Source organism: Primulina eburnea, chromosome 11 (assembly GCF_022965805.1).
Source record: "Primulina eburnea isolate SZY01 chromosome 11, ASM2296580v1, whole genome shotgun sequence".
In the NCBI taxonomy this organism is placed as follows: Eukaryota; Viridiplantae; Streptophyta; class Magnoliopsida; order Lamiales; family Gesneriaceae; genus Primulina; species Primulina eburnea.
The window spans coordinates 36,451,169-36,473,932 of record NC_133111.1 but is presented as its reverse complement, the minus strand read 5'-3'; the positions used below and the strand labels follow the sequence as shown (position 1 = coordinate 36,473,932).

Here is a 22,764-nt window from a genome sequence, read left to right as displayed (position 1 = left end):
TCCATCCGAACCCACTTCGGACGATCCGAACCAACTTCGGACGATCCGAACCCGGTTCGGTCCTTCCGATCCCACCGAAATACAATTAATCCAATAATTAACTCAAATTAGGCATCGGGATACTACAAAAACAATCTACTATTTTATCAATAACCTGTGGTTATTTGATTAAAGATTGGAAGTCTGGTGAACTGAGGGTTCTTAAAATTCCAGAAGTGTAAAGTGATCACTAGGAGTTCCAATGCAGGCAGTGAAATAAGTCCTGGTTGGATTGGGCTGTTACAAACAATTTGTAAAGTCAAAGTCTTTTAGTGGAATCCTTCCTAACAAAGGAAGAAGGGGTGACGTAGGAGTATTCAATCTCCGAACATCCATAAAAAACTTTGTGTCTTTTACTTCGTACAAACTGTCATGTGTTATTCAATCCTGTTGCTTAGTTCATCATACCTCTAGGAATATCTGTCGAAAAATTTGAACTGTTTCCGCACACTTCAGTAGTTCACCTCTTTCGACCGTTTGAGAAAGAATTTTTCGAACCGCCTGAAAACGGTTGAAAATATATTTTTTAAATAAGAAAACTTAAAAGAGTTCATTCACCCCCCCCCCCCCCCCACCCCTCTTAACTCTTTCCCGATCCCTACAATTGGTATCAGAGCCAAGCTCTTTTTCAAACACTGATATCTTTTGAATCATATGGCATCTTTCAATAAAATCTCTATGTTCTCTAAAGAAGACTATGATGATTGGAAAATTCGCATGCAGGCACATCTAGCAGCACAGGATGACTCACAGATGGACCAATGAAGATCATGAAAGCAAACACAGCTGTTGGTACAACCGAAAGTGCTCCTCAAATGGTAGAGAAGCACAGATCTGAATGGACAGCTGAGGATAAAAAGAAAACAAACTTAGACAACGTTGCAAAAGATATTCTCTATAAGACTCTGGATAAAAACATGTTTGCCAAAATCAAGACTTGCTCCACTGCAAAAGAAATATGGGAAAAACTCACTCAACAGTGCGAAGGAAATGATCAGACCAAAGAAAACAAACTGACAGTGGCTATTCAAAAATTCGACAATGCAAAGATGAAGCCAGGAGAAACTCTTGCAGAATTTGATGAGCGATTTAGCAGCATTGTCGTCGAACTCACCTCACTTGGCAAAGAGTACTCCAACAGAGAAATTGCCTTGAATGTCATGAGAGCTCTTCCTAGAGAATGGGATGTGAAAACTATAGCCATGCGAGAATCAAAAGATCTGAACAAACTGGAACTCCATGATCTATTTGCTGATCTTAAAGCATATGAATTTGAGCTTGGGATACGAACCGAAGAAGAGCCGTCTACAACCCAACAAACAAAGGCCTTGGCAGCAGCTACAGTGACTCTTCCGGTCGAAGAGTCCACAAGTAAGAAATCGGCTGAGCAACTAAGCAATGAAGCCATGTCTCTTTTTGTTAAAAGATTTGGCAAATTTATGCGCAAAAATCAATCTCAAATAAATAAACCTTATTTTAAAAAGGACCATACTGAGGATGGTCAAGGTTGTTTTAACTGTGGAAAGAAGGGACACTTTGTTGCAGAATGCAATAAGCCAAAGAAGGATGAAAAGAAACAGGAGAATAGAAGACGATTCAAAAACGACAAGAAATTCATCAAGAAAAAGAATCAGAGAGTTCTAGTTGCAGAAGAAGACAAAGGCAAATGGGCTGAAACAGAGTCAGAAAAGTCTTCTTCTGAAGAATCTTCGAGTGAAAGTGAAGACGAAAAAGTCGAGTGTCTTATGGCCAAGGAAGATCAAGAAGCCACTGATGAAACGGTATTTGATTTTAACTCTGAAGAATTTACACGAGAAGATCTTGTTACAGCACTTCACGATATGGTAAATGAGTTCAAAGGACTATCTATGAAATTCAATGAAGCTGATGCAGAAAAGAAAGACTTAAAAAACAAATTAACTCTCTCTAGCTGTTCGCAGCACAAAGAGGTTGAAAGTTTGAAAGTCAAGCTAAGTCTGATAGCAGCTGAGAATGATGATTTACGAAGATTGTTCCATGCTACATTAACAGAAAACAAACGGTTATTGAGTACCATCAACAAGTGGAACAAGTCCTCTGCTTCTCTTGATAGGATGCATGAAATGCAGAAACCAGCCGGAGACAGAACTGGGCTGGGTTACGGCATAAATGATTGCAATACCTCAGAAGCTTCAACTCAACCGTTGCTAGAAAAAGACAGTTTAAGATCAATTAAATTTGTCAGATCTAGCTCGGTATATGAACATGATGAGCCTAAAGATAGAGGCATTCAAAATATGAATCTTGAGAATAATGGAAGGCGATGTGGTTTGGGTTATGTTCAGAATGATAAATCCAAACAATATTGGTGCAAACCCAGGCCAAATCCAACCGGATACAGAGGATCAACTAGATATCACTCAAAGAACAGACCCAGCAATTACTACAATTGCCGACCAGTTCAAAAGAGGTATAGATTGAATGATGATAATCAAAGGCCCAAACAACATATACTGCATTCATCACCAAAGTATGTTTTCAATCATGATCACCCTGGAACACATCACCAAAAATCCGCAAGGATAATTCAAGTGTGGATTCCTAAGGGTCTAATTAACCCTAGACCCGAATAAAAAGGGGTACCAATTTTTCATTTTCAGGAACTAAAGAAGAAAAACTTAGAAAAGTCATCATGGTTCTTAGACATCGGATGCTCAAGACATATGACAGGAAATAAAGATCTCTTATCAGAAGTTTTAGATCTCAAAGGACCAACAATCACTTTCGGTGACAACTCTAAAGGTAAAGCTATGGGAAAGGGTAAGATTACCCATGGCAAAATCATCATCAAAGATGTTCTTCTAGTAGAAAATTTATGTTACAATCTGATCAGTATAAGTCAACTGTGTGACAATGGGTACACGGTTGAATTTCATAAAGAAAAATGAATGGTTAAAACCAATACTGGTTCTACTGTGTTGACTGGTTATCGTAGTCAAAACACCTATAGAGTAGAATGGAATGATCAATATTTAAATGCATCTACTTGTTTCGTCGCTCTAAATGGAAATAAAAATTGGCTATGGCATAAAAGGCTAAATCATCTAAATTTCAAATCCATTGCTACTATTAGTAAGCTTAAGCTAGTATCTGGATTGCCTAACGTTGACTTTGCCAAAGATAAAGTATGCAATGCTTGTCAGCTTGGAAAACAGGTTCGATCAACTTTCAAAAGCAAGGGAAGAAACTCTTCAGCAAGATGTCTAGAACTTCTTCACATGGATCTATTTGGACCAATCCTCGTGATGAGCTTAGGGGGAAAGAAATACACTCTGGTTGTCATTGATGACTTTTCTAGATTTACATGGGTACTATTCCTTGGTTCCAAAGATCAAACTGCCGACCATCTAATCAAGCTGCTCAAGAGACTTCACAATGAGAAAAGGGAAAACATCAACAGAATCAGAAGTGATAGAGGAACTGAATTTCTGCACAAACATCTGGCATCCTACCTTGAAGATCATGGGATTAAACACGAGCTATCAGCAGCAAGATCGCCTCAACAAAATGGAGTAGCAGAAAGAAGAAACCGCACACTGAAAGAAGCAGCTAGAACCATGCTGGCTGAATCCGGTATCTCGCAAATATTTTGGGCTGAAGCCATCAACACAGCTTGTTACACTCAGAATCGATCTATGATAATAAAAGTCATGAAAAAACTCCATATGAAATATGGACCGGCAAAGTGCCAGAAGTGGGATATTTTCGCATCTTTGGTTGTAAGTGTTTTATTCACATAAATGGCAAAATACATCTCACTGCATTTGATGTAAAGGCTGAGAACGGCATCTTTTTGGGATACTCAGCAGTAAGTAAAGAATATAGAGTCTATAATCAAAAAACTCTCACTGTCGAAGAATCCATCCATGTTGTATTTGATGAATCATCTATATGTCATGACAATAGTAATAGCAACATGCATGATCTGATAAATAATTTTGAAGTTGCTAACCTTGAAGCTAGCAATGATGATGATGAGATAGACTTACGAAGAACAGGTGAAACTATTTCTAAAGAAAATCCAACCGGTCAAGAAAACTATCAACAACTGAATGATCCAGAAAACAACTATCAACCGCATAACACACCACTGGCAGTAGAGGCAACAGAACAAGAGAATGACATCATTCAACCAACCGAGGAAGATCAATATGGACCATGTCTCCGGTGGAAAAAGGATCACCCACTCGAGCTGGTCATTGGTAACCCTACTGCTCCTCTTAGAACTAGAAATCAAATGATAAGTGAATTTATGCAGGCTGCTTTCGTTTCTCAAATTGAACCCAAGAAAATTGATGATGCTCTTCTAGATACAAATTGGATAAAAGCCATGCAAGAAGAACTTAATCAGTTTGAAAGAAACAGTGTATGACACTTAGTATCTCGACCTAATGATGCTAATATAATTGGAACTAGATGGGTTTATAGAAACAAAATGAATGAAAGTGGTTTAATCATAAGAAATAAGGCTCGTTTAGTGGCTCAAGGATATAGACAGGAGGAAGGAATAGACTTTGATGAATCTTTTGCCCTTGTTGCTAGATTAGAAGCCATTAGAATATTTCTAGCGTTTGCAGCATTTAAGGACTTCAAAGTATATCAAATGGATGTTAAATCTGCCTTTCTGAATGGTCTATTAAATGAGGAAGTTTTTGTAGAACAACCACCTGATTTTGTTAACCATATCTTTCCTGATTATGTCTACAAATTGGATAAAGCTTTATACGGACTAAAACAAGCCCCAAGAGCATGGTATGACACACTAACCAAATTTCTGCTCGACCATGGATTTTCTATTGGTACAATCGATAAAACCTTATTTACATTTTCCAAGAATGATCATTTACTTTTTGTTCAGATATATGTAGATGATATTATTTTTGGATCAACTAATACTAAGCTGTGTGAAAGATTTTCTAAGATGATGCAGGAACAATTTGAAATGAGCATGATGGGCGAATTAAACTATTTTTTAGGACTGCAAGTCAAGCAGTCTGAAAATGGTATCTTCATTAATCAAGCCAAATATACTCGAGATATGTTAAAGAAATTCGGCATGGAAAATTGCTCTCCGGCTAGCACTCCAATGAGTTCATCAATTAAATTGGATAAAGACGAAGGGGGAATTTTGGTGGATACAAAAATGTACAGAGGACTAATTGGGTCTTTACTGTATCTAACTGCAAGTCGACCGGACATTATGTTTGCTGTATGCCTATGTGCACGGTTTCAAGCTAAACCCATGCAATCTCACTTTATTGCCTCTAAATGCATACTCAAATATTTGAAAGGAACTGCAAATGTGGGTCTTTAGTATCCCAAAGATTCAAGTTTTAACCTTGTAGGTTACTCAGATGCAGATTATGCAGGATGCAAAATCGATCGAAAAAGCACAAGCGGTTCATGCCAATTTTTAGGGGAAAGACTTATTTCATGGGCCAGCAAGAAGCAAACGTCTATTGCCACATCAACCGCTGAAGCAGAATATTTAGTAGCTGGAAGCTGCTGTGCTCAAATGTTATGGATTCAGCAACAGTTAAAAGACTATGGAATCCAAGCGGCTGAATCTCCCATATTTTGCGACAACACAAGTGCAATAGCTATAACATACAACCCTGTCATGCACTCTCGGACAAAGCATATCGATATCCGACATCATTTCATTCGAGAGCATGTGATGAAGAAAGAAATACGGCTTGAATATGTTCACACTGATCAACAAACAGCCGATATTTTTACAAAACCACTACCCGAGGCTAAGTTCTCCCATTTTCGCAATATGCTTGGTTTGATTGACTTATCATGATGTGTTTATTTATTATGCTTGTTCAGGTTAATTTTGAAAACAAAAGAAGAAGACAAGCACCAGTAGGTAAAATAAAATAAGTATCTTCATTAGCAGGGGAATAATACATCATAAGCAAGGAGAGAGTGGTACATCAACAAAGACGGAGGCGGACACTCCTAATCTCCCTATCTACGTACAACCTCCAAAGGGCTAACCAGCTGGTCATCCCTCCGACGGAAATACGTGCAAACTCCTCTGAGATGGCTACCTTTCTCAGAGCTCTCATCTCTTTAAGCAGCATAAGAAGATAAACGCCGTCATCAGAAAAGATTCCAGCATTATCAGCCACGCGAAGACGTCGCCTATATCTTTTTAATGCCGCCATATCTCTGGAAGAAGGAGCCTCTCCGCTCTCAAGAACGGACTGGAGTTTTTGAACTCTTGACCAAATGGCCCGCGGCTTCTCCATCACTTTATCCATGATAGTCTTCTTCCTAGAAGCCACCACATCTTTCATGAACTCCTCAGCCAAGTCTGGACTACCATCTTTATCCATATTTCTAAACTAGAGTGTATTGATAACTCTTGGCTGGTATTTATAGAAGAAAGTCAAGCGTTAAGGGCTTATATCATCATGACTGCGGTGGGAAACTGTGAAGAGTTTTATCATACGCTACCGACGGTTCAATGTCATTCATGCACGTGTTTAGGGGGAACATGGTTCAGAATGATTATCATTTTCTTTAACCGGTTCCACCTAATAACATCAATGATCCGGTTCATATTGTGTGGACGTAATTCATCCACGTCATTTTCGAAAAACACACCCAAAACTTTTTCGACTGCCCCGATATGAAGTGACGGTTATCTTCTTGAAATCTATATCACACTCATTTTGCCGCCGTCCAAAATTTTCAAATATTTTAAAAAAAAAACAATTCTCCACTAAAAGTCCTCCACATGGACTTGTTATTACGTTCTTGAACCGGACATACATACTCTCACTTACCTCATTGTTCTCCTTGCTACTTTATCGCAGCTCACTACACAGAAACCATCTCACAAAATTTCTTGTTTGAATCATCAAACGGCTGCCTCCATTACACAGAATACAGTGGCTATCAACTTTCCATCTGTCTTCTCTATGCCCAACAAACCAATGAAGGTCATGTTCCGTACAATTGAAGAATCTGGGCTTCGAACTTTTCTAGGCTGTCGATAATCATACTCCGACACACTACTAAAAGAGTTCTTTGAAACTGCTCACATGCAAAATGGGGAAATTCTTTGTTATGTTCAGAATCAACACTTTACTTTCACCCAGAAGGTGTTTGCTGAATTGTTCAAGTTACCTACGGCTGGAGTAACTGACTTCTCTACACTACCAGATGGTAATACTGATATCTGGCGTCAAAACTTCTCACTCACTGCTTCTCCTATCTCTCACCCAACATGCCAGAAGCGAGATCTGAAGATCGAATATCGATTGTTGGCTGATATTGTGGCTAAAGGAATTCTTGCCAAAGCTGGTGCTTATGATAAAATCACTCTGGAAAAATTCCTTGTTATGGCAACCATCTCATCTCAACTAGGAATCAACTGGTCTGATATCCTTTTCAACATTCTGGTAGCCATGGTGAAGAAAGACAACCAATCTCAAGGCTTTGCAGTTCCAATTTGCCACATGCTAATTTCTGCCGGTGCTCAACCAGTTGATATGATTGAAGTTGGTAAGACCAAGCTGTTCTCATGGGTATCGGTTGACAAATTCATTAAGAAAAACAAACCTACGGATGAAGAATTCGTACCGGTCAAAACAGAAACTGGGGTTGAATTTGTGAAACAGAGGAAAGCGATTGTCTCCACTCCCAAGGAAACAAAAAGGAAGCTGGTTCTGAAATCCAGTTCTGACGAAGAATCTAAGGATGACATTCCTGTTTCTCAAGTGTTCAAAAAGAAACGGACCGTTCCTTCTAAAGCAACGAAGATTAAGCTGATCAAGCATATTTCTGCACCATTTCTTCCTGCACCTATCCCATCATCATCGGTTACCAAGTTAAAAGGTATTCAAATTACCGATACAGATATCCAATCATCTTATTCAGGAGTTCCGATTATTCTCTCCTCAGACAAAGGCAAACAGGTTATGAGTACCAATCCACCTAAAAACCATGCAGTTCATACGGCAATCGTCCTCACAAGTCAGCGTGTTAATGAAGCGGTTGAGTCAAAAATCAAAATGTTTGATAAATGGGTCAAATATCGCATTGCTGTATCTTTTGATTCACTCCTCGAGACGGGGAAAATAAAATCTGCTGCAAAGCTTGAACGATCCATTTTGGAATGGGCAGGAACATCAGACATTCAAATCGCTCTTCAAAGACGCGATTTTATCGAAATTCAAATGAAAGAAATCACTCTTCGAGTCATCCTTCAGTTAAAAAGGCAAATTTTGATCCTTCTTGTCCTACAGCTCAAGATGACTCTGCTGTCATATCTCAACTGGAAATGGACGCTCTGTCTCTTGCTATGTCAGTCGCTCAAATGCGAAATACGCTCCATCTTCCAGCTACTGCAGCACCAAGTAAGTTTGACTCTTTGATGGATGTTCATGATGATTTTGGCAAAGAACCAGTGCCACCCATTGCCTCTCCGAAGGACACTCAGCGGTCAGAACAACAGCTAACCTCTCCCACTGGTCACGACACTTTATCTGGTACAAGTGATAAATCCAAAGCTCTTATTGAAACCCATCAACCAACTCATGAAGAAACCGTTTCCACACCCTCTGAGAAACTTCTGAAAGACGACTCTTCCTATGCCAAACAACAATGCGGTCTAGATATTTTGGTTGTCCCAAGTGTTTCCTCACCGCATTCTGATACTGGCATCCTTGTTTCACAGCCTTTTGTTAAGTCAAACAAAGCCTCCGTTCTTTCAGTCAATGAAGCAGAACATTTTCTTTCTGAATTTGATGCTGCTCAACCGTATCAGGAGTCGCTTATATCTTCACCAGCTCCTATTCAGATGCTTCTCTGATAGAATCTCAAACGCAGCCCTCATCTTCTCCGACAGAGTTACTACAAGCAAAGATACCCATCTCCTCAAAGCCCTCCTCTCCCAATGATCATCGACAAAACCGAAGAATCCAAGCTCATTGGCTCAGCCACCTTTGTCTCCACTGATGACATTGATCAATTTGTTGAGAGCCTCACGGAAGAACCTCTTGACATTCATCCTTCGCCATCATCGGCCAAAGCAACCTCCTCTGCCTTAACTGCTTTCAAGACCAAACTACTTGCTGATCCCGAAGCACCTACAGAAGAAGAAATTGTCGAAGCAAACTTCCATCAGGATCTTCTGAGCCGACTTGCCAATATGGATCAGTCTATCCTTGCTCTTAACCGCAAACAATTTGATCTAAAAAAAGATCTACAGTCTATCAAGAGTACTATATCTAAGGACTTTGCTGCCATCACTACAAAAGTTTCCAACAATCAGTTGATTAATGTCAATATGTGCCATGGTCTTTCGTCACAAATCACTCGCATTGAACAACGAATGGATGCCCAAGGTGCCCAATTAACCGAGATTATGGACTTCCTGGTTCACGGTGATGTCAAAAGGGGAAAAGAGAGCAAGAAGAGCATATTCAAAAGGAATTGGCCGCTCTAAAGAAAAAGGAAGCCAAAGATCAGAACTCAAGAAAAAGTAATCTTATCCTTGTTCTGATTAACAGAATTTCAGCACAGTTTTATCATCACCAAAAAGGGGGAAATTGTTAAGAAATGAAATTTTGGTGTATGAAGTTGTAATCAAATTTTGGTGTATGAAGTTGTAATCAACCGCGGCTGGAAATTCTCAACCGCTTATTCTTTAGATTACAGCGAGAGTGAACCGGTTCATTTAAGAGACTCACTTATGGCTAAACGACATTCTCTGACTGGATTGAATGCATTCAAATTCTCGAAGTTAACGATCTCACATCAATTCCAAGGAAGATGTGCATTTATCTCTCCTTCCCAGAAAGGACGTTCAGAGACAGTTTTCATGACCTGATGCTATAAGCACAGTTGCCTAAAGGAGTAAACCTCAAGTAAAGAGCTTCAAATTTATGTCAAGCAAAAAGAAGATTAAATGCGAACATTTATTGCTCATAAATGAGAAAGTGACTTATCTGATTCAGAAGCTCAGGTTTACGTTAACTGTACTTTCTGACCGTTAAATCATACGGCTATATCATCTGGGAGGAATGCAAGTAAACTCAAGCAAGCCACATAACTCATACATCTATCGAGAAAGTTTCTCAGCTTGCCTTCACAGAGATCTCAGAGCGCTTTCATAGTCTACATTTGTATCATCGCTCATTTGCACGCAGCTCCACAGACACAAATTTGATCATTCAAGGATCTTTTCGTGCTACCAAAAACAATCTACTATTTTATCAATAACCTGTGGTTATTTGATTAAAGATTGGAAGTCTGGTGAACTGAGGGTTCTTAAAATTCCAGAAGTGTAAAGTGATCACTAGGAGTTCCAATGCAGGCAGTGAAATAAGTCCTGGTTGGATTGGGCTGTTACAAACAATTTGTAAAGTCAAAGTCTTTTAGTGGAATCCTTCCTAACAAAGGAAGAAGGGGTGACGTAGGAGTATTCAATCTCCGAACATCCATAAAAAACTCTGTGTCTTTTACTTCGTACAAACTGTCATGTGTTATTCAATCCTGTTGCTTAGTTCATCATACCTCTAGGAATATCTGTCGAAAAATTTGAACTATTTCCGCACACTTCAGTAGTTCACCTCTTTTGACCGTTTGAGAAAGAATTTTTCGAACCGCCTGAAAACGGTTGAAAATATATTTTTTAAATAAGAAAACTTGAAAGAGTTCATTCACCCCCCCTCTTAACTCTTTCCCGATCCCTACATCGTGGTTGCTAATGAATATTTAATATTTATAACTTATATTATCTTTTTTTTTTGTTTACAATATAAATAAGTCACTTTTATAACAAATTGATTTTAAAATATGAATCTTAGAAAGCATCGTATATTTTGTAGATATTGAAATATGTTAAAGATTAGTTGTAAAAATATTTTTTTAACGTAAAATTATTCTGTGATTGCAATTTTGCAATACTTTTCTCAAATTATTTTTTAATGAATTATTTTTAAATTGTGGTTTTATTACTTGTACATCTCATTGCGGGGTAGAAAACCTTGTACCATATAAGTCGCTTTAATTTTTAGAATATAACTAATAAAATTTGTGAGTTCTTCAACTATAATTTTTCAATTTTTTCATACTATTATAAACACGTTATAATATATTTTTTTTATAAATTTTATATATTCAATTTAAGTTATTTTTACTAATTAATATCTATAAATTTGTGAAACTCTTGATATTTTTATATAACTAATAAGAAATACGAAAACTCTTGATATAGTTTAGGGATTTTATTTTATTAACATCATTATGATAATTTAATTATATGCATCGCACGTGAGCATTCCTAGTAAAAGAAATAAATGAATTAGATGTGGATAAAGTGATTCTTAAAGAATCACAATCACATGAAAATATTGAGATTTCAAATTAACAATATCTCGTAAAATAAGGGATTGAAGTAATACAATAGTTATGTTTTCGCCCTTAATGTGGCACTTGATATCATGAAAGGTATTGGAGATCCTGAACTACAACCTTTTGAATATTGTCAACAAATTTATGATTGGGCAAAATAAAATGAGGCTATATAGATCGAATTAGATTCTCTAGAGAAACATAAAATGTTTGAACCCTTTGTTCGAACACCTAAATGTGTTATCCTTGTAGGATACATATGAGTGTTTGTACAAAGCCAGACTTGTAGCCCTAGCTTTCTCTCAGAGACCTAGAATCGACTAAGAAGAAACACATTCACATGTGATGGATGCCAACTCTTTTCGATTTTTGATTAGCTTAGTTGTATTAGAAAAAGTAGATATGATACTTATCGATGTGCTCACGGCATATTTATATGGTTCAATTGATAGTGACATATACATGAAATCCCTGAAAGAATTAAACCACCAGAAACAAATGACGCAAACCCAGGACCATCTACACAATAAAGTTGAAAAGGTCATTGTATGGCTTAAAAACATCCGGGAATTTGTGATACAATCGTAGATATTCAAAGAGAGTCGTCTACTGATCTATGTTAGCAACCTTTCCCTGTTAATACATCTCTTATGGACCTTTTTTCACTCAATGATCCTTCCAGTTGTGCTCCCAGTTTCCAAGATAAAAAAATGTCAAGTGGAATTGATGAAGTTGGTTATCCATTTACTACATTAATAACATCATCATCACTTTCAGAATAATTATTTTGAAAGACCTAGCCATCACTATTTCCATTGACTTCAATCTCATCTATGTTATCATCTACATCATTTTCAACGGCTAAGCCTTCATGTAATTCATTACAATTTTTTTCTTCGTTATCCAAATTTTCAAGAGATGAATTTCCCAATTCTTTGACAAAAAATTTGTTGGTGGCCTCTTTTGAGACTCAATAAATTCTTCAACTTTTTTTTTTTCACTTCTCATGTCCTAACAGAAACTTCCTAGTTGGAGGCATTCTAATTTTCTGCCGATAAATAAACAAACCAAGCTCTCAAATAACTATTTATTACAAATAAGAACTTATTATAAAATACCCAACATATGAAGAAGAAAATATTAAATTAAGTTATGTATCTTTTAAAAATCAAACACAATTGGATGATAAAAATATCAACACAAACAAGAAACATCATTTTTCTTTTTCAATATGAGCATCCAATTTATTTTTGTTTGGAGACCAAACACCAACAACAATTTGGAATCCAAAGACTATGTTGGCTGTAATAATTATCTCTGCTTAGTAGAGCGATTAAACAGTGGTGCTTGAGCTGCTCTTGGGTTTAAAAGATTTGAGTTGCACCATTACTACTAGTTATATCTTTTGGTAAAGCGGCAAGTGTTCGGTCCTACAATTGATATCAGATTCAAGATCAAAGGTTCGATCTCATTGATTGTAAGGAGTGCAATTTTTGGGAGGGAGATTGTTGGATGCAATAATTATCCCTGCTTGGTAGAACGATTGAACCGTGGTGCTTGAGCTGCTATGCGGTTTAAAATATTTGAGTTGTACCATTACTACTAGCTATAGCTTTTGGTAAAACGACAAGTGCTCGGTCCTACAGACCAAAAACCAGTAACATCATGGATGATAAAAATGGATCTCAATTCACAAATAAATCATTTTTTTGTTTTAAGATGAGCAATTGAGAATATAATTTTTAGTATTCTTGATGATTAAAGGAGACCAAGTTCAATATGAGCATCTAAATTTCGAGCAATTCAACACAAAGAGAAAAGAGTGTTTCAAATCATTTCAGAAATCTCAAACATGTGCATTCCGCTTATTCTTTGTCATTTTTTTGGATAACCATTCTGTCCATTCAATAGAAAAAGATTGATTAACCTCAATGAAACGAGGGATTAAATCATGAATTTTGATGACCATTCTGTCCATTAAATAGAAAAGATTAAAGATCGATAAAACGATGAAGATTAAACTTGAAAATCGAAATTTTTTAAGTGAGCGACTGATTGATAATATACTTTGGAAAGTACAATTAGCCATAGTTATATATTTTTAAAAAAGTTGATCAAGTCAAAATAATTAAATATTTCTTTTAAGGCAAAAACTTGTGTGAGACGGTCTCACGAGTCGTATTTTGTGAGACAAACCTCTTATTTGAGTCATCTATGAAAAAATATTATTTTTTATGCTAAGAGTATTACTTTTTAGAGTAGGTCTCTTGTGAGACGGTCTCACGAATCTTTATCTGTGAGACGGATCAACCCTACCGATATTCACAATGAAAAGGAATACTCTTAGCATAAAAAATATATTTTTTCATGGATGATCCAAATAAGATATCTGTCTCACAAATTACGACCCGTGAAATTGTCTCACACAAGTTTTTGCCTACTTTTTATTGTGAATATCGGTAGGGTTGACTCGTCTCACAGATAAAGATTCGTGAGACCGTCTCACAAGAGACCTACTCTTTTAATAGACTTTTTTTTTTCCAAATAGTTTATGATCATTTATTAAATACAAACCAAATTTATAAGTGTTGGAAATTTGAATAAAAATTACATGTCTTGAATGTGGGAGTGCCTTTTGGTTCTCCACATTCTTGAGATGGTTGTGGCTCATTATTGTGGAGTGTCTTTTGACTTTCCACATTCTTGAGTTACTTGAAAACTTGTGGCTCTTCATATTCTTGAGTTAATGGGAAGATTAATTGAGTTAATTAATCTTGCATGACTCTTGGTATGCTTTTTGGGGGCTTATAAATAGTGTGCTCATTTCATCATTTCAAGTGCATGAAAATATTTTCTCTTTCAAGTATTCTCTTGCATTTCATATTGTTAGCTTTTCTTTTGGCCTCCGTTAAATCTCGGTGATAAAGTAAGGTACGCTTTCAGTTCGTCGTTTTCTTTTCGCAAAACACGTTGTAGAGCGAATCTGCTAATCCGTTTAGTACATAGTTTCGGCACAAGAAATCAGAATGATTCCATGCCTCAACCGCACTAACAGATTCAACATCTCCCTCACCCTCGTTGAGTTTAGGAGCATCCTCCGTGAGAAATCTAGCCAGGTTCAGCATCGTCAAATAAAACAGCATCTTCTGCTGCCACCTTTTGAAGTCCACACCAGTAAACTTCTCGGGTTTTTCACCGTGACTTGCTGGAACAGCAACCGCAGTAGCACGTGGGGTACCATGAGGGACAACTTGAGGAGGGACAACATGACCAGTTTCCCTTTGCACGTTGGTTTCAGTAGTCATATCTGAAACAACACGTAATGAGTAATCTGTTTTAAGATTGTTATACAAAATGTATGGAATAAACAGAAAGGTATACTAAAACCAACGAACTAGTAGTATGAACAAAACAGTAGCACAATGCTTAAAATAAAGCAAACCGAGGCCTGTATGAAAATACAGTGTCCTTAAAACAGATTCGTCCCCTCCGGGATGTGCTTCGAGGATGAACATGGACGTCTGTTTCCCAGGATACAACGGAACAACCAGCAGTGACTTAGCACGAGACACTACTACGACGAACTGAAAGCGTACCTTTACTTTATCACCGAGATTTAACGGAGGCCAAAAGAAAAGCTAACAATATGAAATGCAAGAGAATACTTGAAAGAGAAAAGATATTCATGCACTTGAAATGATGAAATGAGCACACTATTTATAAGCCCCCAAAAAGCATACCAAGAGTCATGCAAGATTAATTAACTCAATTAATCTTCCCATTAACTCAAGAATATGAAGAGCCACAAGTTTTCAAGTAACTCAAGAATGTGAAAAGTCAAAAGATAATATAGCGGATCCGCTCACTAAAGGGTTAAACAGAGAGTTAGTTGCGAAAATGTCAAGGGAAATGGGGCTCAAGCCTATAGAATACATTGGTGCGAAGGAAAACCCAACCTACGCTGACTGGAGATCCCAAGAACTAGGTTCCATGGGACAACCTAATCGCATTAATTTGGAGAATCACTGTGGGGGTTATCCCTAGTCCATTCCTATTATGAAACAGTGAATGTTGAGGATAAGCTTACGGCTTTTAATGATTCTGATGAGAAGAATATAGAATCACCTATGTGAGAGAGAAGTGGGGCCGCTTCGAAGGAATTGCAAGGCTCAATTCTAGACCCTCTCGCAGAACCAGGCGTGTGTTCATGGCCAAAACGAACACAATCATGAGAACTGAATAGTATCAGAGAGAGTCTTGTGTGAAATATATCTTAATTTACATAAATGGCAGAACAGTTCAAGGACATCATGTCTACTGGTCAGCTAGTAAAGCAAATATATTTCATGAGGGAAGGTTCAAAGGAAAACACTCACCTATCCTATGCAGGATTCAACTGTAGAACTTTGTCACCGAGATGTATATCAATTTTCATTCATGTGGGGGATTGTTGGAAATTTGAATAAAAATTACATGTCTTGAATGTGGGAGTGCCTTTTGGTTCTCCACATTCTTGAGTTGGTTGTGGCTCATTATTGTGGAGTGTCTTTTGACTTTCCACATTCTTGAGTTACTTGAAAACTTGTGGCTCTTCATATTCTTGAGTTAATGGGAAGATTAATTGAGTTAATTAATCTTGCATGACTCTTGGTATGCTTTTTGGGGGCTTATAAATAGTGTGCTCATTTCATCATTTCAAGTGCATGAAAATCTTTTCTCTTTCAAGTATTCTCTTGCATTTCATATTGTTAGCTTTTCTTTTGGTCTCCGTTAAATCTCGGTGATAAAGTAAAGGTACGCTTTCAGTTCGTCGTAGTAGTGTCTCGTGCTAAGTCACTGCTGGTTGTTCCGTTGTATCCTGGGAAACAGACGTCCAAGTTCATCCTCGAAGCACATCCCGGAGGGGACGAATCTGTTTTAAGGACACTGTATTTTCATACAGGCCTCGGTTTGCTTTATTTTAAGCATTGTGCTACTGTTTTGTTCATACTACTAGTTCGTTGGTTTTAGTATACCTTTCTGTTTATTCCATACATTTTGTATAACAATAAGGTGCATAAAACAATGATTAAGGATCTAGTGCTTGTAAGCCATCATCACTCCAACTTATGCAAATCTTTTTAAACGATATAATCCACTCACTAATGCGATATCAAACAATAATGTTTTAAATAAAGAGAAAACATGAGATTTGGGCAATTATATTAATAATTAATCCTATTAAACTACATTTTAATGATGATTGTAATTAATTTAATAAGCAAAAGTTGCACGCGCGTCTTATTTCTACAGTAATTGGCACATGAAAATCACATGGGCAAACTCATAAATGACAACCACACAAAACCAGTACAAGCTTGAACCTCGACAAAAATGCACCGCTTTGGAGAAAAACAGAAAAAACGGTTTAACTGTAGTTTGACCGAATTAAGCGTAATTAAGTTATTTAATTAAGTGTACTTAAACACAATTAATCACATCTATTTATTTTTAAATTTTTTATTTTGAAGGTATGTCTTTTATTTTAAAATAATAAATTAGGTTTATAATTTATATGTTTATTTTTAATTGTAATTATAATTAAGCATGTCTGATAATGATTTGACAAATATTTAGCATTTTTTAATGTGGTTTAATTGCAAAAACAAATAAAGATTGTAATTTTGAGATTTGTATGCTTTTATAAATATGATAATTAATGCATCAGACTTAAATTTATCATATTTATGTATTATTTTATCTATTTATTGGTATGAGATAATTACAATTATACTAAAGATAAAAAACATTTTTTTATGCTTAAGCTTGTGCTAATCTCGCTTAAGCTTGAAAAGCTTGGAGCTCGACATCCGCGCTTCGGGGCGCTTCACGCTTTTTAGAACCTTGCAAAAAACCTATTGATTTGATGACATGACATTTCTCCTTCACAAAAAACCTCTCGAGTTGATGACATGATCTCTCTCATTTATATATATATATATAGTTCCCTGGGAATACTAATACATATATTTATACTATTTCATAATTTTCTACAAAATATATTTTTAACTCATCTTCACGTTGTAAAAATAACCATTTTATTGTATTGCACTTCACACACAATACACTATCTTTATAAATTTAAAATAATCACAAAACATTTAAAACATTAAATAATCCTACATATTATGATATGATATGAAAAAAATATTTTTTTCCCAAAAAACAGACGAAATATTATCCACGTTCTCAAATTTGTTTTTCTAAATAAAACGTATTATATAATTTTGTAATTTCAAATAAATTTTGTAACCCAATTTGTACCTATAACATTTTTCTTTTTAAAAATATTTCTCGGAAACACCTAAAAATAAAACAAAGTTTGACTTTTGCAAGAGCAATCGTTCTACTTTTTTCTAATGCATATATGCATTACACACTTGGTTGGTTGTCCACTCACACCATGACTAAACCAAGATCAACAAATTTCTTATTCTCTCCCCAAATCATACCTTTATAGACCTCAACATTCCCACCACTAATTCAAAGTGCCTAATTTACCCAACTGGGCACCACTCAAATTCTTGAAATTTGATCTCTCAATTTGCTTTGGCGAGTGCAATAATATGTAGCCTTCCCCATGTTGGAGGAAAGAATCATTATCAAGATTCAAAATCCTCTCTTGCAGCATGTTCTTAAAGATACTGATACTTATCCTCCTGCTACATCACCCCATCCAGATGCTGGGACAGAGAGCGATCCCGAGCCTTCGTCGTCGTCGCCAGTACCACTCTCCAAGCGCCGATAAAGCCGCACTACTGAAATTCAAGAACGGCCTATCCGACACAAGTTCAAACCTGTGGAATTGGGATGAGGGAACCGATGTCTGCAACTTTACACACGTGATATGTAGTAGGAAGGGTAAGCGTCACCGTCATGTGATCGTGCTCAACTTGACAAATCTTGGCCTTCTGGGAAAGCTTTCATCCGTGCTTTCAAATCTTACACAACTACAATATCTCTACCTCGACAAAAACCAATTCTTCGGCAGCATTCCTTGGGAACTTTCGTACCCCAGGAAACTTAAAGAACTCAAACTCAGTGAAAACAATTTGCATGGCCAAATACCCGCATCGTTCTCTTTACTCCCACACCTAAGGTTGATCTATTTGTACAAAAACAACTTGAGTGGGACTATACCACCAGCGTTTTTTGCAAACTGCACTAGGCTGCAAAATGTAGATTTTTCTCAGAATGGCCTAACCGGAAACATCCCATTCGAAATTGGATACTGCCGTAAACTATGGAACTTGAATTTATACAGCAATTTACTCTCTGGAGAAATCCCCGCCTCATTAGGGAATCTCACGGAAATGTACAGTTTAGACGTTGAGAACAACAGTATTACTGGCGAACTCCCTTCAGGGACAGTTTCAAAGCTTCAAGGCTTGATATTTCTTCACTTATCAGGCAATCAAATGATTAGCCACGATAATAATACTAATCTTGAACCCTTCTTCCGTGCACTAGCAAACTGCAGTGACTTCGAGGAGCTACAATTGACCAGCATGAAGCTTGGAGGGAATTTGTCAAGTTCTATTGCAGGGCTTAAAAATGTGCAAAGCTTGCAACTACAAGAAAACCAGATAACTGGACAAATTCCTCCCCAAGTTGGGGATTTGTCAAATCTATGGCTGCTGAATTTGTCGTCAAACTGTTTAAAGGGGATTATTCCGGATGAAATCAGTAATTTATCCAAGTTGCAACAGCTTTCTCTATCATTTAACTTCTTCACCAGGATCCCGGCTGCATTTGGCCGGTTAACTAAGCTTGGCTTGTTGGACCTGTCACATAACAATCTGTCTGATCAGATTCCAGAAGAACTGGGAAACTTGTCGATGATAAATTATCTATTCCTCAACAACAATCTTCTTTCAGGAAATATACCTCGAAGCTTAGGCAAATGCACTTCTCTGTCCAAAGTTGATTTGTCACATAACAGATTAACCGGAAGGGTTCCTTCGGAAATATCGAAATGGCATGAAATGAGAAGGTTTCTTAACCTGTCACATAATGAGCTTGATGGGCCTTTGCCCATTGAACTGAGCACGCTATCAAGTGTTGAGGAGATAGATTTGTCATCTAACAACTTTTCCGGAAGTCTCTTTTATCAGATTTCAAGTTGCTATGAGCTTAAGGTGTTAAAATTATCGAATAATTTTATCCAAGGGAATCTTCAGGACTCGTTGGGCGATCTCAAGAGCCTTACAACTTTCGATGTTTCAAGAAACAAGATGAACGGAACGATCCCGAATAGCTTGAGCAACAGCAAGACTTTGACTTTTCTCGATCTTTCATTTAACGATTTTTCTGGAACGATCCCCTCGGGGGGTGTCTTCAATTTCCTCACAAATTTATCTTTCATAGGCAACCGACATCTCTGTGGGCAGGTTCCAGGCATTCCGAAATGCAAACGAAAGCTACGGCTTCTGCACTCACGCCTCTTCTTGATCATCTTCTGTACAGTCATATTCATATCTGGATTCTCCTCGGCAGTTTGTTGCTGGATCGGATGTCAGCGTCTACGAGTCATTATTTTGTCAAGTCAAGAAAGAAAACAGAGAAAACAGCCGCCTGACTTGTCACTAAACTTTCCGAGAATGACGTACAAAGAACTTTCAGAGGCCACCGGGGGATTCGATAAACTGAGACTCATCGGTTCTGGCAGCTTCGGTCACGTCTACAGAGGAACTCTGCCTGACGGAATGCAAATAGCGGTCAAGGTTCTACATTTACAAACCAGAAATTCCACAAAGAGTTTTAACCGAGAATGCCAGGTACTGAAGAGGATACGCCACCGGAATCTGATAAGAATCATAACAGCTTGTAGCCTGCCTGATTTTAAGGCACTAGTCCTGCCTTATATGGCGAATGGAAGCTTAGATAGCTGTCTATATCCGCAAACAACAAACAGCCTACGAACAGGATCCTCGCATTTGAACCTGATCCAAAGGGTGAACATTTGCAGTGATATTGCTGAAGGGATGGCTTATCTACACCACCATTCTCCAGTTAAAGTCATACACTGTGACCTTAAGCCAAGCAACATTCTTCTCAACGACGACATGACAGCATTAGTCTCCGACTTCGGGATAGCAAGGTTGGTAATGACTATCGAAGCAGAGAACGGTGGGGGCGTTGAGAGCACAGGCAATTCCACTGCCAATATGTTACGTGGCTCGATCGGATACATAGCACCAGGTACAGCTCGTTTTTCTGGCCTTCTATGTTTATTCTCTCCATGAGTATGTCCTATGTGCGTTAATATTAATTTTTGCATTCAAGAATACGGGTTTGGATCGAATACGTCAACCAAGGGTGATGTTTACAGCTTCGGAATCTTGGTTCTTGAGATGGTGACTCGAAAGAGACCTACGGATGACATGTTCATTGGAGGGATGAGCCTGCACAGATATGTTAAGAATCACTACCACAGAAACACCGAAAACGTGGTCGACCCTTCTTTGCTAAGAACACTAAGAGATCAATCCTCGGAGGTGAAGAGAATGTGGGAAGTAGCCATAGGTGAACTGATTGAACTGGGAATCCTCTGCACGCTGGAGTCGCCTTCGACTCGGCCCACGATGCTCGACTGTGCAGATGACTTGGATCGCCTCAAGAGTTACCTAAATGGAGACACTACAGCTACATTTGCCTCCTCACTTGCGATAACATCTTCCACACAAAGTGATTACAGCATTGTATGAAACTTATAGTTTTACATTCATTTGATTATGGCTTTGTCAAATGTGGATATGTGATAAATTCACTAGTTGATGACTAGTTAGAGGCTTACTAAGTCCGAATATCATTCATATTTGAAGTCTGATCGGCATAATTATTACACAACTTGTGTGTGACCGTTCTCAATTTTGTGTTACATATATCCGATATTACTCGACCCATAAATGTATTATATTTTGTGACCAAAATATCATTTTTGGTGTCTAAAATATCATTTTTCACTGCATAATTTTTTTTTTTTGCTAATTATGTTATGAATAAATATTTTGTAATATATGCTGATTTGAACGAAAAATATTTGACTTAATGAAAATATTACTTTTTATATCCAAATTTTTTTTTCACTGCAAAGGTATTTTTTGTTAGTTATTTTATAAAAAAATATTGTGTACTGCTTATTTGAATGAAAAAGTACTACTTTTATCTCAAATATATTGCGCAATATATTTTGATTTTGGTAGAAAAATATTTCTTTTTATATTAAGGTATCGTTTGGTTCGCTATATTATTTTATCCACATTTTTGTCCAATCTAATATAATTTTTTGGTGCACCATATTATTTATTCATCTATCAATCATTTATCTTACATCAATCATTTATCACACATCAATAAAATCATTGAATTAAAATTACAATATCATCCTTAATAAATAATATTATAAAATATTTTCAAAATGACAAAACGGTTATATCTCATTCTCTCAAATTTAATCAAATAAATCAAACATTATATTAACTATCAATTTTATATATTTTATTATTAAAAATATTACTTATCTTCATATGATCTGTCTCATAGCACGAACCAGACGGTACCTAAAAGTATTAATTTTTTGTTATATGCAGAGGCAGAGACAGAGCCAGGATTTATAAGTACCTGGGGTTGGCTACGTCTCGTGTTAGACAATAATAGTTTTGTTTACAATCAAATTGGATTTCTAAATTCAAATTAACCGAACTTTTTTCGACAAAGCGAACCGATCAAACATTACTACAAAAATCGAATAAAGCAAATAGAAAAAATCGGTTATGTCGGTTGGTAACACAATTAACCGAAATTTCTGACATTTTTTTTAAAAAAAATCAAGTTTTAAATAAAAAAATGTAATATAAAATTAGATAAAATAAATTTTTATTTTATTTATTAAAATAATATTTTTAAGTCTAGTTCTATTGTCCAATAAATTTTATTAGAAATTTGTAATATTTATGTCCTTGTAAACTTTATTAGAAAATTGAATAATATTAAAAAAATTTAATAAAAGTTCGGTTTGTTTGGTTAACTGAAGTTTTATATTAAAAATTGAAATCAAACCGATATTTTAAAAAATTTAAACCAAACTTTCGAATAAACCGAACCAACTTTTCAAATTAATCTATTATTTTGATTGAAATATATATTTTGTTCACCCATAGACTATAACCGATATTTGCTCAGTTTTTCTTTTCTTCATCCTCTGAGTCACCTGACTAGAAGAATTCAAAACTCCCAAAAATTTCCAGCAAAAAATTATTTTTCATAAATATT

The 22,764-nt window shown here is 36.6% G+C and overlaps 2 protein-coding genes across 2 annotated transcripts; both read left to right on the top strand.

Moving 5' to 3' along the window:
- The first annotated feature begins 800 nt into the window (after positions 1–800).
- Positions 801–4,450, top strand: LOC140805588 (uncharacterized). The gene is made up of 4 exons (XM_073161850.1): positions 801–1,545; positions 1,690–2,488; positions 3,014–3,590; positions 3,854–4,450. The coding sequence occupies exons 1-4, from the start codon at positions 801–803 to the stop codon at positions 4,448–4,450; spliced, it is 2,718 nt and encodes a 905-aa protein (XP_073017951.1).
- Positions 4,451–17,903: 13,453 nt separating this feature from the next.
- Positions 17,904–21,393, top strand: LOC140805683 (uncharacterized). The gene is made up of 2 exons (XM_073161940.1): positions 17,904–20,691; positions 20,776–21,393. Exons 1-2 carry the CDS (start codon positions 18,120–18,122, stop codon positions 21,195–21,197), a joined length of 2,994 nt encoding a protein of 997 aa, XP_073018041.1. The 5' UTR covers positions 17,904–18,119; the 3' UTR covers positions 21,198–21,393.
- The last annotated feature ends 1,371 nt before the right edge of the window (positions 21,394–22,764 follow it).

Excerpts from the sequence above, each read along its gene's own strand:
- LOC140805588 (XM_073161850.1), top strand. The coding sequence starts at position 801 with ATGAAGATCATGAAAGCAAACACAGCTGTTGGTACAACCGAAAGTGCT. Across the intron at positions 1,546-1,689 it reads CCATACTGAGGATGGTCAAG|AAGAAGACAAAGGCAAATGG; the intron begins GTTGTTTTAACT and ends TTCTAGTTGCAG. Across the intron at positions 3,591-3,853 it reads GATCGCCTCAACAAAATGGA|GCTGAGAACGGCATCTTTTT; the intron begins GTAGCAGAAAGA and ends TTTGATGTAAAG.
- LOC140805683 (XM_073161940.1), top strand. The coding sequence starts at position 18,120 with ATGTTCTTAAAGATACTGATACTTATCCTCCTGCTACATCACCCCATC. Across the intron at positions 20,692-20,775 it reads GATCGGATACATAGCACCAG|AATACGGGTTTGGATCGAAT; the intron begins GTACAGCTCGTT and ends TTTGCATTCAAG.